General features: G+C 40.3%; 1 protein-coding gene across 1 annotated transcript in view; it reads left to right on the forward strand.

The window, feature by feature from the left end:
- The window catches only part of TOX (thymocyte selection associated high mobility group box), a 195559-nt gene that overhangs the window by 108946 nt on the left and 67517 nt on the right, over positions 1-19096 (forward strand). Inside the window, exon 3 of the mRNA XM_070942264.1 lies at positions 3661-3903. Coding sequence (XP_070798365.1) covers positions 3661-3903 — 243 coding nt within the window. The remainder of the gene's footprint in view (positions 1-3660; positions 3904-19096) is intronic.

Here is a 19096-nt window from a genome sequence, read left to right on the forward strand (position 1 = left end):
TGACACAAATTTCCTGACAGTGTGAACAATCAATCAGTGGAACGACTTGCCTCCAGAAGTTGTGGGTGCTCCAACAGTGGAGGATTTTAAGAAAAATTAGACAACCATTTGTCTGAAATCGTATAGGGTCTCCTGCTTGAGCAGGGGGTTGGACTAAAAGAACTCTAAGTCCCTTATTCTGTTAATCTATTAATCATGCCATCAGGTACATATGTAATTTACTGATAGCTCTTGTGCAAAGTCAACTTTGTTTGTGCTGCTTATCCATTATATAACATTATAGAAATGTTAATTACAACTTGCTCTTGCTCTCTTATCCACGATACAGTGAGAGCATAACTTAATATTTTGCTCAAAGGACACAAAAAAGATCACTCACAATACTTGAAATTATGACATTGAAAGCATGACTCAATGCAGTTTTCTTCTCAGCTATAATCTGTATGTGACGAGCAAAATAGAATAGGAAATGAGAGGATATAAGCTGGGGTGTCACACTCAATTTCATTGAGGGCCAGATCAGGGTTGTAGTTCACCTCAGGGGCTGAGGTGGGCATGGCCAGGGTAGGTTCCCGAGCTCCGTTTTCAGCTGCGATGTCCTACTGCAACCTTCTGCCAACAAAAACGGAGCTCAGGGGGGCTCCATTTTCATTGGCAGAGGTATTACAGGCCAGTCCTTCACTGTTTCCAGGTGGCCCCACAGGCCAGATCTAAGCATCCCGCGGGCCGAATCTGGCCCCTGGGCCTTGAGTTTGACACCCCTTATCTAAGCAAATAGCAAATGTTTCTGAGCATTAGAAGGTACACTACTGTGGCATGCTCCAGTAAACATGCAGAAAAAGGCAGAACTTCTACTTAGCTACCACACCAATACTGCTAACGCTGTAAAATATATAGTTCTGCTGAAATGAAGTACTTGCCAAATGTTTGTTAAAGAACAAATAGTTAACAAAAATGAACATAATTTACTCTAAAAATTGGGGAAAGGGGAAAAAGAAAATTCAAACTAATTTTCTAGAAATGTTCATTTGTCTTGTTGACATCCAGCATGGTGCTGTTGGTTCACTATTATTTAGAAAATTATCACTCCAGTTCTGTCAGTCATTCACCATCTGCTTAATTAATATTGTCAGCCAGCAGGAAATTGAAAACAGAGAAATCAACATTTAGGTGGAATGTCTTTATATTAGTTTGCATAAAATATTTATATGTGGTGTGTAATATGCAAAGGCACAATATAACTCGTTTGAACAATGTATGCACTTCTTTGCATACAATCTATTTTGCCCTCATTATATCTTAAACTGTTTTATCTTAGCTTGCATTTAAAAAGGAATGTAGACCTGGCTCTGGGATTGAGGGGGGAATGAGTGAACCATTTAAGCAGGGCTTTAAAAAGTTATTCATTCCTGAAAAGAGGGTAGTGTAAGGAAGAAAATCAAAATAACCCTACCTTGATTTTATTTGATGTAAGATGGAGTAGAGAGAAACTTGGACAGGCTTTCAAGTTTCTATTATTTTTCTTAACAACAATAAAGAGCAATCATTGGAATGGCTACTGTGTCTATTTCTTGACCTTGCCTATTTTGAAGGGCTGACATCGATCCTGAATGCCTCTGTAGTGTCCCATCAGAGAGACATCACAACTAGCCCTCTAGACCTAAAATTTGGTGATAGAAATTTGAGGCAACTACTGTCTCTAAAACCAGTTTTTGAGGCATTGTTACAGCATCATCAATAGCAGATTGATTGGTTGGTTGGTTGATTGATTGATTAATTGATTATGCCATTTTTTTTACTCCTAGCAACCACATAGATTTTCTCTATGATGATCTATCCCTAACATATATTTTTTCAGGTCTCCTGATGGTGCCTTCATGACTACCATAATTTAGTTCATCCACTTTGCTGCTGGTCGTTCTCTTCTTCTCTTTCTTTCCAGTTTTGCTTGCAATAGAGCCTTTTCCAAAGAGCTAGGATTTTGCATAATGTATCCATAATAGAGCAATTTGAGCTTGATCATTTGTGCCATGAATGAGAACTCTGGGCTGATTTGTTTGATGATGCATCAGTAACAGATGGATATACAAATAACAAACTACACAATGCCATGATGCAGCTAGCACAATAATTTGGATAAGCCTTACCTCAGCTGAAAGCAGTTCCACAAGTTATTACACAGCTGGCATTGCTCTATTGTCCAGAAAGTCTACTGGTGAAATTTGGGGATGGGTGTCTCAAGATCAATTCTTGACTTTCATGATGCAGTGTGAATCATTTATGGTTCTATTCCAGAGATATTTCCTATAGATTGGCCCAAGGCCACCTTTGTCCTTAGTTTGCCTAAAAAACAGACAAATAACTCATGCTGCTCATTGAGGGCAATAATGGATTATTGGAAATTGCCAGAATTGTTTGCAAAGTTTTAGAGATGCTTTTTAGCCAGGAAAACACTAGCAAATTAGGTGAAGTAAGAACACTGTTGAGTTTGTGAGTATATACAGTAGTGGATTTCCAGTTGTATGCCAGAGATGAGCATTGGAATGATCGTGCCCTAATTAGGGGTGGGGAATTTGTGATGGGTGGAAGCGAGTTTGGGGATTTTTATGTGTGTTGGACCTGATCTTTGGATGTTAAGTGAATTTCGTTGTATGGGTATACTGTGTATACACATACAATGACAATAAAGTTGTTGTCGTTATCCCATTTTGGGAAGAACTTTTAATGATTTTTTGTAAAATTTTGGGAAGAACTTTTAATGATTTTTGGTAAAAAATGTAAATAAAGACTCATTGCATTTATCTATCATGTCTCCTTTTCAAGCAATCTTAGGCTACCATAGCCATTACTGATCCTCATTTTCAGGAAAGACATGCCACTCAGGAAAGCATGTCTTTCCTGAAAATGAGGATCAGTAGAGGCTACCATAGCTTCTACTGATCCTCATTTTCAGGAAAGACATGCCACTCAGCTCCTCTTAAGAGAATAGTTAGATTTGGCCAAGGCCAAAGATTCTGATTAGTTAAGTTAACACTTCCAATAATTGTGGATGGACATAAGTATTCACTATTAAGATTGTTCTTATTAATATAAAAAAGCAGAATCAGAAATGCTGTATTTTCATATAACACATTTTGTATCGAAGGCTAATTTTCACTGGATATAGCAAATTGAATTTATTCTTTTATGCACTATAGAACAACACTTAAGAACAAGATTTTCTCCACTTGTATTGTTTCTTCTCTTGAGTGGCAATGAGTGTTAGGAGACCTTTTTGATCTAATATTAATTTTATAAATTGCATTCCACTTCTCTAGCTCCTATTCAATCCCATGAAGGCTCTTAGAAAATTGTAATGAAGCCTTAAATTTAGCCACTGAGGTGGAGAGAATTCTACTTAATGGAAGCAGTGAAAATATTAAAGCTTTTAAACCTTCAAGAAAACTATTTTCTCATTCATTGCCTTAATACAATAGATAGGTACTTTAAAGTGTGTAAAGAACTATTTCCTAACATTATGCCAGGCATAAACTTCATTTTGCTTATAAACTTTATATTGCTTACAGTGTTTGAAAAAGTGTTTTGTCACTTTGAAATAGTAATGGATTTCTTTGCTTTTTATGGTACTTTAATTAAAACTTTTCTTTCATCTTTCCACAGTCTTTTCCTGGTCCAAGCCTTGAAAGTGAAGATTTTAACATACCTCCCATCACTCCACCTTCATTACCTGACAATTCATTAGTGCATTTGAATGACACAGAATCTGGTTACCCTTCACTGTGTCACTCTATCAACCATAATGGCCTGCTTCCATTCCACCCACAAAATATGGATCTACCTGAAATCACAGTCTCTAATATGCTTGGCCAAGATGGAACGATGCTTTCAAATTCTTTGTCTGTGGTAAGCTTATTAATTGCATATGTGTTTGTGTGTATGCATGTATGTATGTATGTAAGAAAGATTTTTCTGTACTATATATAATTCCTATATATAAATAAAATGGATGGACACCTTGCAATCTGTAAGCCTTTGATCTCAAGACTTCAGGTTGTCCTTCAAAACCTTATTAAGGGACCTCAGGAAATGCTCCTGAATTGTATTGTTTTACAGGGGCATAACATTATATAGAGATTAACTATATTAATATGTCATTTTAAATACCCTTAAATGTAACTAGAATTAAATTAAATTAAATAATTTCTAGTTTAGAAATTATTGTGGTCCTATCCACTTTCTGGAGAACGGTCTCTGGCATGCCGCTCAAAGACCAGAATGTATATGCCAATGTTTTCCACATTGTGTAATATTTGATATGTTTGGAAGGAGGAAAATAATCTAGGCTGAAATCAGAGAAGAATTGGGTTTATAATAAAACCATGCATGATTAGGTAAAGAGTTCTGATTGCATTGCTAGTTTCAAGCAAAACTAATGAACTTTGTACTGTTGTTGAATACAGCATGCAGCCAAATCATAATCTTGTCTCAGGCTTTTTTAGCATTAAATAGTATATTTATTCTATGGGGAGAGATTTGCAGACAGTATTCTTTTAATTTCTTTTTCTGCATATATGGTTAATTTCCATCGTTACTGAATTGTTAGAAAATTATTAAGGATCAATAGCCCTTTGAATCATGAAAACTAGATCTTAACAAGGATAATGGCCCAACCTTGTTAGCCTTTCACAAGGCATTGAAGATTTTGCTGTTCCTGCAGGCATTTTTATAGGGGTGGGGAGAATGAGTTCTGCCACTATGGGTTATTAATAGTTAGTAATACTTTATCCTTGGATGTGGAAGGATTATATTTGAGGAAGGGTGTTTGTTTTTAATCTTCTAAGCCACCCAGAATCATTTGTGTGAGATGGGTTAGTATATAACCGTGATGGCAAACCTATGGCACATGTGCCACAGGTGGCATGCCGTGCCCTCTCTGTGGGCACGTGAGCTGTCACACCAGTTCAGCTCTGCTGCACATGTGTGTGTGCCTCCTGCAGGTCAGCTAGTCATCAGGTCTCTGCTGCACTTGCAGAGGGTGCGCACACATGTGTGTGGGGTGCATGCAGGGGGCGCCCATGCACGGGGCATGCGGCGTGTGTGTGCATGTGCAATTGCTGGGGATGGGGGTTTGCACGGGGGCCGTGCACACATTGCATTTTGGGGTTTTGGGTGCACGTGCATTTGCGCACCACTCAGTCCGGAAAAGGTTAGCCATCACTGCTATATAAATTACTTTTTTTTTCCTGGACTGAATTAATCTCTGTTCCTACATGCTGTCTAAATGCTGCTTAAAGTTTCACCTTTTGGGATGAAATGAATACAGACTTGATATAAAGAAAAATATCCGAATCATATGAAGATCTTAAGCGGATAAGAATAGTGTTTAACTAGATTCCAGTAATGGTATATTTCAAGATTGTTTCTGAGGGCTAGAGTTTATTTCCCTAAAGAACTGTAGTTTCATATCTATTTCTTTCAAAGGAGGAACAGTAGAATTTTGAGAGATTGTGGATACTCAGACTGAGAAAATCATTAAGAAAAAGTGAATACAGGTAGTCTTCAACTTAAAATGGTTCATTTAGTGACCATTCAAAGTTACAATGACACTGAAAAATGTGACTTATGACCATTTTTCAAAGTTACCGCCTTTGCAGCATCCCCATCAGTGGTGGCTTTCTCCCAGTTCGCACCGCTTCGCAAGAACTGGTAGTAAAAATTTGTAGTAGTTCGGAGAACCGGTAATAACATTGGCTGGCCATGCCCCCGAACCGATCCCCGGCCTGGTCGCTGCTTGCTTACCACACCACCTCATCAGAGGCTTTTTTTTTTTTTTACCTTTAAAAGCATTTTTTCTACAACCTCTTCAGCCGAAAAATGCTTTTAAAAGTAAAAAAAAAAAGGCTCTGATGATCGTGCGGCTCAGCTGGGCAGAGGTTATAGAAAAAAAATGCCTTTAAAAGCCTCTGGCGATCCCAGCTGAGTTGCCTGATCGTCAGAGGCTCCTGAAAGCAATTTTTTGTGCAACCTCTTTGGCCGAAGAGGTTGTAGAAAAAAAAAATGTGATCACCTTTTGCGACCTTGGGGAAAAGCAAAGTGAACAGGGAATCCAGATTCTCTTAACACCGGGTTACTAATTTATCAACTGAAATGATTCACTTAATAACTGTGGCAAGAAAAGTCAGAAAATAGGGCAAAACTCACTTAACAAATGTCTCTCTTAACAACAAATTTTGTGCTCAATTGTGGTTGTAAGTTGAGGACTTATAGTTGGATAACTTTCAAGATACTTTGGGGATTTTAATAAAAAAATTGGAAGAAAAATATTGATCTTAAAAGAAGAAAGAAAATACACTGCAAGATTATTCATGGTTTATTTAGGTTCAAGTCATTTGCTTCTTTTAAGTGCTTTTTTAAAAAAAATAGTAGAGCCTAGCTTTTTAACAAATTAAAACTTTTAGTATTATATTTAATTTTTAATTTATGAGAAAAGGTGAACAGATCTTACAGTATTATTTTACATTGATTTTACAGTTCACATTTTAAAAAGCATGTCTTTCTATAATTTTAAAAAGAAATCTATGAAAATCATTTTGGCTGATATCTGAAAACATCAGCTGCTATTTAATTTAAAATGTACTATTCATACAAGACTATGATATTTCACAATATTAGAAGTATGAATCATGCCTTTTTCTCATTATAACTCTACCAGCCACACGTAATAAAACATTTGGCTCACATATGCTCCATGAATTTATAGCTATAGTTGGAAGGCTTCCCTGGAATCATACTGCTAGGTTAGGTAGTGAATAGGTAATAGAAATGAAAGATAATGGAAACAAAATGTAAGGTTATTTGAAAAAAAATCAAGTATATAACAGGAAAACAAGGAGGTACACTTGATTTTGTAATAATACTCATGAAAAGGTTTTGGAATTATGATTGTTAAGAAACTGAATATTAATCATAAGTGTGTCAAGATATCAAAGAAGGTAAATGCAATTTTAAGCTTCATCAATAAATGTAGCTTGTGAATTCCATTCTATTCTGTATTGGTTAGACCTATATCAAAATTTTTGTCCAGGTCTAGGTAACACATTTTATGACTGATTACCAAACAATTGGGAGAGATGGAAAAAGGGCAACAAAGATGATAAAGAGAATAAGTCTTAGGAGAAGGCACTGCAGAAATTTTGGGAAAGATAGATGGCAGATATGATAGCATTATTTAAGACCTGCTTATTTAAGACCTGCTATTGTCCAAGAGTGCAGGACATGGAATAGTGGTTTAAAGGAAAAGGAAGGGGAAATTTTTATTTGAATTTCTGCCCTGAGCAGGGTATTAGATTGTGTCCTCAGTTCTGTTGTTAAGTAAGACAGTTGTTGAGTTTTGCCCCATATTACGAACTTTCCTGCCACAGTTGTTAAGTAATAACCGCAATTATTAAGTTAGTAACACAGTTGTTAAGTGAATCTGACTTTACTTGTCAAAAAATTGCAAAAGAGTGAAACAGGACTCCAAGAAACTGCAATTATCATAAAAATAAGTTAGTTGGCAAGCATTTGAATTTTGATCATGTTACCACAGGAATACTACAACTGTCGTTAAGTGTGAAAAATGGTCAGATGTCTAAGTGTATAGATGTCACTTTTTAAAGTGACATCTATACACTTCTCGTATGGACTATTGTAATGCTCTCTACATGGGGCTCCCCTTGGGGGGCACCCAGAGGCTCCAACTGGTGCAGAATGTGGCTGCGCGGGGGATTATGGGAGCGACGGGGCGCTCCCATGTGATTCCTCTCCTGCGCGAGCTGCATTGGCTTCCGGTGGACTTCCGGGTGCGCTTCAAGGTGTTGGTGATCACCTTTAAAGCGCTCCATGGCTTAGGGGCGGGGTACTTACGGGACTGCCTTCTGCCACCAATTGCCTCCCACCGGCCAGTTCGCTCCCACAGAGAGGGCCTCCTCAGGGTGCCGTCGGCCAGACAATGCCGGCTGGCGACCCCCAGGGGGAGAGCCTTCTCTGTGGTGGCACCTACCCTCTGGAACAATCTACCCCCAGACATACGAGTGATCCCAGACCTCCGGACTTTTCATCGGGCCCTTAAAACCTACTTTTTTCAGTTAGCCGGGCTGTCCTGATTTTATGGTTGGTTTTTAAAATTTGATATTGATTTTAATTGAAATGTTTTAAATTATGGGCCAAACTTTATTTAATTATTTTAATCTATTTTAACTTTTGTGTACAAATGTTTTATTTTGGCTGCTCACCGCCCTGAGTCCAAAAGGAGAAGGGCGGTATAGAAATCTGAAAATCTGAAAATAAAGTGCTGTTGTAACTTCGAACAATCACTAAATGAACTGTCATAAATTGAGGACTATCTGCATGTAATTGCTATCCTTGATCTGTCTGAATCCAGAGAAATATTTTTTTCATTCTCCATAGTGGTGGAAACAGCATCCAGGAATGGTTTGTCCTTGTCTGTTCAGTTGATTGGACTGAGTCGGTCAAAGTTGTTAAGCCACGTCTTTGTTGCTAGGGCTTCCCAGCTTTTGACTCAGTCCTTCAGCCTGGACAGACGTGTCGAAAGGTTTCTCTTCTGAATAGGATTATTCCTGGATGCTTCTTCATTCTAAATTGACATTATCTGCACCTTTTTTCTAAGGAAAAGACAATTGTGAGTTCAGCAGCAGACTCCCATTGGTGGTAGAGTCACTGCAGACTTCCCAACGGCGAGGGCTTCGGCTCCAACCATTGGAGGGGCATCTCTGCTGTCAGGCTAGTGACAGTCTTCTGTCAGTTAGCCATTCTGCTGTCTGTTGAGCTGCAAGCACTCCAGACACGCTGTGGAGTCGAGTGCTCCCATTTCTTTACAGCTGAGATACCCGGGCCGTGGAGCTTCATGCACTCAGTGGTCAGCAGGGAAGAGCAGTTTGTGGAGCTTCATGCTCCCGCATCGGGTGAGTCAGGCGGCCATTTTCAAATCTGAACCTTTGTTGCGCTGCCCAACACTTCAAAGGAAGCTTGGTGGTGGAGTTTCGGGCTCCCCTTTGTTTGCCAGCCTGCATCTCTGGCAGTCGCCCAATACTCCCCCACACACACACATTAGGCAACGGTTGCTTTGGGAGTATTTTTTGGTGATCGGTCAGCCGTTCATCTCATAAGGAGCGTCATGTTCTGCAGACTGCCACACCACTGCTGACAGGAGCTTCGCATTCCGGAATTGCCTGCAGTGGCTGGGAAGAGCATTGGGGATTCAAAGCAAACCGTTGCGGCCATTGTCACCTCTGACAGGAGTTTTTGAGCTCCACTGATGGCTGTGCCCCACTGCTTAGCAAGCCAGAAGGTTTGATACCACAGCCACAGACTTAATGCCCAAAGCCTTGCAAAAAACAAAGAAAGGTGGGAAAAGGTTAGCAGCCAATATGGCTTACTTGGAGGCAGTTGACAGCTGCCTTGAAACAACCCTGACTGGAGCCATAGCTGGCAGAGCCTTTGCTCATAAGTCCAAGGCTCACAGCAAGGATCCCAGCCACATCCAAACCTCCAAAGCATCTCAAAAAGATGAGAGGCACAGAGATCAGGCCCTTCAAAAGATCTGTGCCGGGGCCAATAAAGAAAAGATCTCTGCCTCGGATAGACACAGCGAGCCCTGTGACTCTAGGAGACAGCAGTTCCAAGAACTGTCACCAGAGGGAGCTCCAGACCAAATCTCTATTAGAAGCTTCCCTCTGCCTATTTCCAATGCAAAGCTATGGGGCTCTGCATCAAATGGGCATAATTTAGCAAAAGGAATTGAACAGCCCAGTAAAAGTTCCTGACCGGCCCCCTTGGCCACATTTACTCTGACGGCCGCAGGCATGTGACATGAGTTAAACAGGGAACCTTCCTTGCCTGATAATATCCAGGACATTATTGCTGAAGCCATCACAAGAGGCATTGCTGAGGACTACCAGCAGTCCAGGCAGACATATTCCGAGGTCTCTGCCTTTTCTACCTGTCACATAGACCCTGAAGTTTCCTCCATTTCAAGACCCTGGTTCCCCTGCTCCTTCTCATGAAAGTCTTCCATCAATTTCTGCGGAAGTAGAGCAAAGGGAGTTAGACCTCTCAGACGATGACGGTCTGCTACCTGAACAGCCCACATTTACGGGGCTATTTTCTCTTGAGTATTTTTAAATCCCTTTTTTTCAAGGTGACCAATGTAGCCCGCCTAGAGTCGCCATCTGAAGGGCCAGAAACTCCAGCTATCCAAGAATGCGCTGATCCACTTTTCTCAGAGCCTGGCAAAATGACAGAAACCATCCCTTCACCTCGCCTATTTGTGGATGTTGTCCAACGACAGTGGACGTCTCCAGGAACTGCCCCAATTCCTTCTTTGACCAATAAGCACTTTTTTAATGTCGGTCCTGAATTGGCTAAGGTGCTCTGAACACCATCTGTGGATGTACCTGTGGCCGCCTTGATGTCATTCCTCCAATATACCTGGAGAAACGGAGGAAGGTCTCAGACTAGAGGACAGGCAATCGGATCAGTCACTACAGAGGTCTCACCAAGGGGCCGCCTGGGCAATCCACTTGGCCACTACTGCATTCTTCTTTAACAGAGCCACTCTTCTCTGGTTCCGCCAACTTCAAGAAAAGATCCTGGCATCGATGTACGGATGCAGCAAGATCGCAACAAGATCGTGGCAGTGGTGCAGTTTTCAGCTGATGCAACCCTAAACTCAGCCCGTTTTGCATCCAAGGCCTGGCCTCTTCTGTGGCTGCCTGACATTTTCTCTGGCTGAGGCAATGGCAGGCTGATGCTCGCTACAAATGGCACCTTGCCTCTGCCCCCTTTACAGGGGAAAAATTATTTGGGGAGGCGCTGGAACCCTTGCTAGTAGAAACAAGAGACAAGCGCAAGGTTCTACTATCTTCTCAGCACCAGAGCAAATTTTGTTCCTCTCTCCTCTTTCGTCGTCCACCCTTTCGGAGATCCAACTTTGGAGCCGGGCCTTCCCGATCGCAGGAATTTTTCAGCCCAAGGCAAAGAGGTTAACAGGACAGATCAGGTAGACGTAGACGCTTTCAGACCAAACAGCCCTTTCGAGGGGGATGAAGTCGCTCATTCCGCCCCCACAAGTAACTTCACGTCCATCCCTCCCATCGGGGGTCATCTGGCCATCTTTGCCAACCGATGGGAAGAAATTACATTGGATGCCTGGGTCAGGGAGACTGTAAGATCTAGCCTCTCCCTAGAATTCTTCTCCTCCCCTCCAGAGGTTTTTTATACAGTCAGGTCCGGAAATATTGGGACATTGACACAATTCTAACATCTTTGGCTCTATACACCACCACAATGGAGTTGGAATGAAACAAACACAATGTGCGTTAATTGCAGACTGTCAGCTTTAATTTGAGGGTATGTACATCCAACTCAGGTGAACGGTGTAGGACTTACAGCAGTTTGTATATGTGCCTCCCACTTGTTAAGGGACGAAAAGTAATGGGACAATTGGCTTCTCAGCTGTTCCATGGCCAGGTGTGTGATATTCCCTCATTACCCCAATTACAATGTGCAGATAAAAGGCCCAGAGTTCATTTCAAGTGTGCTATTTGCATTTGGAATCTGTTGCTGTCAACTCTCAAGATGAGATCCAAAGAGCTGTGAATGCAGTGAAGCAAGCCATCATTAGGCTGAAGAAACAAAACAAACCCATCAGAGAGATAGCAAGAACATTAGGCATGGCCAAAACAACTGTTTGAAACATTCTCAAAAAGAAGGAATGCACCGGTGAGCTCAGCAACACCAAAAGACCTGGGAGACCACGGAAAACAAGTGTGGTGGATGACCGAAGAATTCTTTCCCTGGTGAAGAAAACACCCTTCACAACAGTTGGCCAGATCAAGAACACTCTCCAGGAGGTAGGTGTATGTGTGTCAAAGTCAACAATCAAGAGAAGACTTCACCAGAGTGAATACAGAGGGTTCACCACAAGATGTAAACCATTGGTGAGCTTCAAAAACAGGAATGCCAGATTAGAGTTTGCCAAACAACATTTAACAAAGCCTTCACAGTTCTGGAACAAGATCCTATGGACAGATGAGACCAAGATCAACTTGTACCAGAGTGTTGGGAAGAGAAGAGTATGGAGAAGGAAAGGAATTGCTCATGATCCTAAGCATACCACCTCATCAGTGAAGCATGGTGGTGGTAGTGTCATGGCGTGGGCATGTATGGCTGCCAATGGAACTTGTTCTCTTGTATTTATTGATGATGTGACTGCTGACAAAAGCAGCAGGATGAATTCTGAAGTGTTTTGGGCAATATTATCTGCTCACATTCAGCCAAATGCTGCAGAACTCATTGGATGGCACTTCACAGTGCAGATGGACAATGACCCAAAGCATACTGCAAAAGCAACCAAAGAGTTTTTGAAGGGACAGAAGTGGAATGTTATGCAATGGCCAAGTCAATCACCTGACCTGAATCCCATTGAGCATGCATTTCACTTGCTGAAGACAAAACTGAAGGGAAAATGCCCCAAGAACAAGCAGGAACTGAAGACAGTTGCAGTAGAGGCCTGGCAGAGCATCACCAGGGATGAAACCCAGCGTCTGGTGATGTCTATGCATTCCAGACTTCAGGCTGTGATTGACTGCAAAGGATTTGCAACCAAGTATTAAGAAGGGAAAGTTTGATTTATGATTATTATTCTGTCCCATTACTTTTGGTCCCTTAACAAGTGGGAGGCACATATGCAAACTGCTGTAAGTCCTACACCGTTCACCTGAGTTGGATGTACATATCCTCAAATTAAAGCTGACAGTCTGCAGTTAACGCACATTGTGTTTGTTTCATTTCAACTCCATTGTGGTGGTGTATAGAGCCAAAGATGTTAGAATTGTGTCAATGTCCCAATATTTCTGGACCTGACTGTATGCTGCTCATTGTATAGAGAGACACTACTAAACAGGTCCTCATGGATTCGGCCATAAAACACCTACTGGACATTCGGGCTATCCAGAGGGTGCCTGAAGACCAGCCTGAATTGAACTATTCAATTCTTTTTGTCGTTCCCAAGGCCTCAGGTGAGTGGAGACCTATTCTGGATCTCAAAAATCTGAACCGCTATTTTATCTATAAACCATTCAAAATGCAGTCACTTCAATCGATTCTTGTTGGTGTACGGGAGGGCGACTTCCTCACCTCAGTTGACTTAACAGAGGCCTACCTGCATATTCCGATTCTACCTTTGCATTAGAAATACCTTAGATTTTACTATGCAGGTGCCCACTATCAATATAGGGCATTGCCCTTCAGCTTTTCTTAAGCGCCTCGGGCATTTTCCAAAGTCTTAGCCGCCTTGGTGGCTCATCTCAGGGCCATACACGTACATGTCCAATGTTAACTGGATGACATTTTAATCCAGTCCTCCTCTATCCATCAGTCCAGGGAGGACCTCCAGGTAACTATTCAAACACTTAGACAGTACAGGTTCTCTATTAATATGGAGAAGAGTCATTTGACTCGGTCAACCTGCCTGCTCCATCCTGGAGCGGTTATAGATTCCATTGAAGGTAGCGTGTATTTGTCCTAGGAGTGAAAAGACAGTCTCGGGGACCTAACACATAGGATCCATAGGATCCATAAGAGCGCAAAGTGACTTTAGTCCTGCTCTCAGAAGCTCCTGGGCAAGATAGTGTCCAGCATTTCCATACACCATGGGCACGCCTACATGCCAGAGACCTTCAATGGTTTCTTTTACCTTTCTAGAGGGTAGGCAGAAGCAGTTCACCAGTCACGGTACAGGTTCCCAAGGAGGTCCTTCGCTCCCTCAACTGGTGGAGATCACTGGCCATCTCGAAGGGGTGCCTCTTCCATGAATCCCAATGCCTGATTGTGATTACAGTCACTAGCTCTTCGGCTGCGGAGCGCATTTCCTATCTCAAGTAGCCCAGGGCAGGTGGAGCCACCTGGATCTAAAGGAGAAGATCAACTGGCTAGAACTGCGGGCTGTCTATTTGGCCCTCATTCATTTCCAACAGTCGGTCTTGGACAGGCATGTTCTGGTGCTGACCGACAATGTGGACACAAAGGCGCACATAAACCATGATCTGTGCGTATTTCACACAAATCGTGTAGTTCTGCGGTTGGACCCTTCGTTCATACCCAAGTAAACACTTGGTTCCACAGGGCGCAGGAGCTGATATTACCTAGCTTCTGCCCTAACCGAGTCTGCCCCTTAGAAAAAGGCTGGCACAGCTTGGATGTGAGGAGGGCGCTCCGCATCTATCTTAAGCGAACTGCTGATCTGAGGAAGACAGTCACTGTTTATTTCTTTCCAACCAGCTTCCCTAGGTAGCAGAGTCACACTTTCTACTATTAGTCGGTGGCTTCGACTTACCATCGTCAAGGCATACGAGCTGCAGTCTCTGCCTAAACCCATGTGAGTGATGGTGCACTCAGCCCAAAGCGTGGCTACGACAGCAGCGTGGGTCACGTAGGCCTCTCTGGAGGAGATCTGCCGGGTGGCCACTTGGACTTCGCCTTGCCATTTATTAAACATTATAAATTGGACATATTTGCCTCGACAGAGGCGGCATTTGGTCACTGGGTTCTTCAATGGGTCCATACAGAAGGCGAGGTCTCTGCCGAGACTGTAGCCCGCCCGTAACACAAGGGATAATCAGCTTTGGTATGTCCCATTCCTGGATGCTGTCTCCACCACTATGGAAAAGGGGCGTTGGTCTTACCTGATACACTCCTTCTCGTTGGGTGGAGACAGTATCCAGCCCCACCCTTTAGCTGTCTGGTTATCGACCACCATGACAGACTTGCAATACCGACACATCGAGTCTGTCACTTCGTATTCATCAAAAGCTGGGAAGCCCTAGCAAGAAAGGTGTGGCTTAACAACTTTGACAGACTCAGTCCAATCAACTGAACAGATGAGGACAACCCATTCCTGGATGCTGTCTCCACCCAACGAAAAGGAGCGTATCACGTAAGACCAATGCCCCTTTTCCTTTTTCCAATCTTTTCTTCTTATCCTGAGTATGTGGCACAGAAGCAATAACCAGACTAACAAAGAAGACATTGTGTGGTATAGCATATTGAAAGTAACTCAAGCTGCACCATACAAAGATATCTTTCTCTTTGTGCTGATTATGATGGGACTTGATTGCAATATTTGCAAGGCCATAGAGATGTGATGAAATCTGAAAGATATAACCTCCTTGTTTTAAGAAAGTGCTGTTACCTCAGGGAGAGAAAAAAAAGCTAAACACAAGACAGCAGTGTAATCTGGATAGAAACAAATGTAAATGCAATTTGAGTTTCACTCAACCAATATAAACTTTCTAAATGATAAGAAGCAATTATACCATTCTTTTATCTTTTCATCACACACTACCTGTTCTGGGCCTCTGAGTTTAAGAAAAATCCTCAGAAACTGAATCAGGTTAAGAAAATGGTTACAAAGATGACTAGAGAAATTGGTATTAAGTATTATTAAGACAGATTGAAAAATATTAATATATTTTTCATGAAACATGAAGACTAGGGGAAATATCATATTTTAAGAAGGCATAAGAAGGTCAAGGCATGTCTTCTTTTGTTTCAGATTACATGACAGATTTCTAGATTACAGAAATAATGAATTTAAATTTCAAGAATAAAGATTTTGATTACATTTTAGAAAATACTTCAAATTAGTGAGAGCATTTTAACATTGAAGCCAGTTCTCAGAACGATGGATTTCTTTTAGTGAATGTTCTCAAGTGAACTCAAGACAGTAGGTCTGTGCAAAAATTTGAAACAAGTGGTTTGCAGTATATGCCAGTGTGATTGTGGCACCTTTCTTGATGCGATAACTCTTTTGCAAATTTTGCATGGCTACTTCACGTACTCCCAGTTGTCTATGAGGGCATACACAAATAATAGTTTCATTGGAGCCTTTAGCAAAGTAAAGTTCCCATGAAAGGACATGATTGTGGAAACAGCTCGGAAACAATTTGAAGCAACAATTTTAAAAGACAAGACCATTTTGTATTTACTTACTTACTTACTTACTATTTATTTATTTATTTATGAGAAAAACACAATAAATATTGTACATTGCAAAACTCTTCTTTCAAATGCTTTGCCCATCTTTATGAAGCAGCCATTTGTTGGAGTATTCAACATGGGTTTGGACTCAATGGCCCAAATAGCCCTCCTTGATTCTATAATTCTAGGAAGATCATCATCTGCTGAGGGGGACTCTGTATATTAGTAAACATTGACAATTTGTCTGATTGTGTTCCTGTTTCAGATTCCTCCTCTGAAACATATTAGCTGGACCAATTGTTGGCTACTCAATGCAAACAGTTCATTATGCAATTATTCTGCCAGGCCATGCACTTTTTAGTAGTGTAAGACATCAGATCACTGTCAGTGACTATCTGTTGGAATGTCAGTCCAAGTAAAATCAAGTCGGGGAGCAACATATGTGGGTTAATTCCATAAAAGAAAATATTGCATGGTCCTTGGTGCTCTTATGAGCTTGGTTGTTTTCTTGCAGATGTTTCATTACCCAAACAAGGTAATATCATCAGCGCTAGATGTTACTCTGACCCTGATGATGTTACCTAGTTTGGGTAAATTATAGAACAACCAAGCCTTAAAGAGCATCAAGGTCCCATCATTTCAAACATATCCTTTATTGGAAAAAATATTGCTTCCTGAAACTATATTTACGGTAACTTTTCTTTCCATACTGGTACAGTTACTCCAGAATTTTTGTCTTTTCTCTTCTTACTTTCATGATTTTTTATGTAATTAAAAATTAGGAAACTGTCAGAATAAAAGGATAATTCTTTGAAGCAATTTCTTTGCTCATATTTAAGCATTAGCCAATTAGTTATAGGCATTGAGATGTTTTGTGAAAGAGAACAAGCAAATGAGAAATGTACAATGTTGTCTCTGCTGGTTGTTAATAGGATGGCAGCCCCATCTCTATCCAGAATACCAACTATTCCTCAAAATCATTCTTTTTCAGTTCTGTTATTCCATTATAAAACTAAATTTATTTTGTGTAAAACTAACATTTTATTTTTTCTCAATTGATATGGCTGTTCATCTCAAATTCATGACTGGGTGGATAATAACAATTGAAAGCAGCATATATAACATAAAATATTAACAACAAAAAGCATAATACTTAGCCAAATTAAAAAACAAAGAAATCAACATAAACATTGCATGAATTCTGCCAGACATCCAAATCTCAGGTCCCATGACAAACCTATGTCTTTAAAAGCCTTCTGAAAAGCCAACATGGTTGGGCCAATCTAATCCCTGGGGAAATTATTCTATGATAACACATTGCTTTATTCTGTGTAAAACTGACATTTTATTCTGTCTTGAATCTGTCATTTATTACTCCTTTCCATTCTTTGCTCCAATTGAGAGCTTTGAGAAGCTAATCATCCCAAGACAATTCAATATAGCATCTGCTAGATTGTACTGAATTATATTGGCTGATTGTAGATTTTGGATCTTTTTTGAAAAAAAATGTGTTTAGTGTCTGTGGATAATATCTACTCTATTTTGTATTACTCTAGTACATTCTCTGAATCATAGAATAGAACATATCACCGTAAATATGACATATTTCAGAAAATAGAAAGAAATGTTAGGATGTATTTTACTTCGTTTAAATACTGAAACGCTTTGAATGTGATATCTAAAATAGAAAAAGAGACAGCAAAAATGATGGATTTATTACCCAAATGTTACTTTTAATAATAACAACAAAGGAAGGGAATGGGGGAGGATTATTATCAAATGAAGCATATATTAAAAGCACACTTTAAATTCTAAAACGTAGTAAATAAATATTTTGAAAATAATCATACCTGGAAGTAATAGAATTAGATTATATTTTGCACCCAAGGCAGCTATAGTATATTGGTATTCCTTTCTTCGTGATGACAATTAGGACTGGCAACTTCATCATTAAGTGATACAGTCACTAAGCAAAATATCACATTACTACAACATCATGTAGCTGCAATTTGAAAATTTACCACCAGCTTCTCCATCGACACTACTTATTCTAAGATGACTGAAATATGGGAAAGCTAATCAAATGACTGTAAGATGCTGCAACTGTTGTAAACTCCTGCCAGTTGCACGTGTACAGGACTGCCTGTAAACTGACTTTTTCCATGCTGTTGTAACTTCAAACAGTAGCAGTCCTTAAGTGAGAGTTACCTGTATTATAGGCATTTTGCCTTTTAACGGGACAATCTGCTTAATTACTCAATATTCTTTTAGCACTCTGCTTATGGTCAAGAACACCTTCTTAAACAGGAGCTCCTGCTAAAAAATCAAATTTCTAACAATTAAATTCTTCCCTTTTTCTTAATTTCACAAATACATAACTTCCTTGTATGCCTTTTCATTCATTTCATTCATTAAATATAGTTAGTCAGTTTTCTCACATTTTGACCTGAAAAGAACATCACAGTATGTTCTTGTATCAGCATAGGATCAGAGACTTCCTTAAAATGTTCCCTGCATACCCACCAACTTGGAGTTACATGTAGTGTACTGACACATATTCAGGATTTTCCATCCTTGCTGGATGTAATTACAGTAAAGCTCTTTTTTTTTTTTTTTTTTGCATTTCATGTTCAAGATTGATCTATTTTTAGGGGATTCTCTCCAACCAAGGTTTTCCAGATAGGAACTACAGTTTTCAGCATACCAAGCACATGGCTGTTGGAAATAGTCCCATTCAACATATAAAACATAGGATGCTACCTCCCATCAAATGACGCAAGCCATAAGATGATTAGTAATGATTTCCTATAGTTTTTTTCTAGCAAGATTTTAAATTCTTGGTCTTTCAAAGTAGGGGCTATAAGGCTAACTTGGTGGTTTCTAGTACAAAATTAGTATTGGCAGGAGAAGGCTGTTTAACATCAATAGTGAGCAATATTTTTTACTTCAGTGGAATAACCAATACTGTCATCAATGAAGCCAAACTTTTTGTCCTTCTTTTGTTCTGAATGGGGATGGTTAAGGGACAGAGTGGGTGATTTACTGAGGTGAATTATTT

This window comes from Pituophis catenifer, unplaced genomic scaffold (genome assembly GCF_029215685.1).
Source record: "Pituophis catenifer annectens isolate HBS135680 unplaced genomic scaffold, rPitCat1.0.hap2 SCAF_3, whole genome shotgun sequence".
NCBI lineage: Eukaryota > Metazoa > Chordata > Lepidosauria > Squamata > Colubridae > Pituophis > Pituophis catenifer.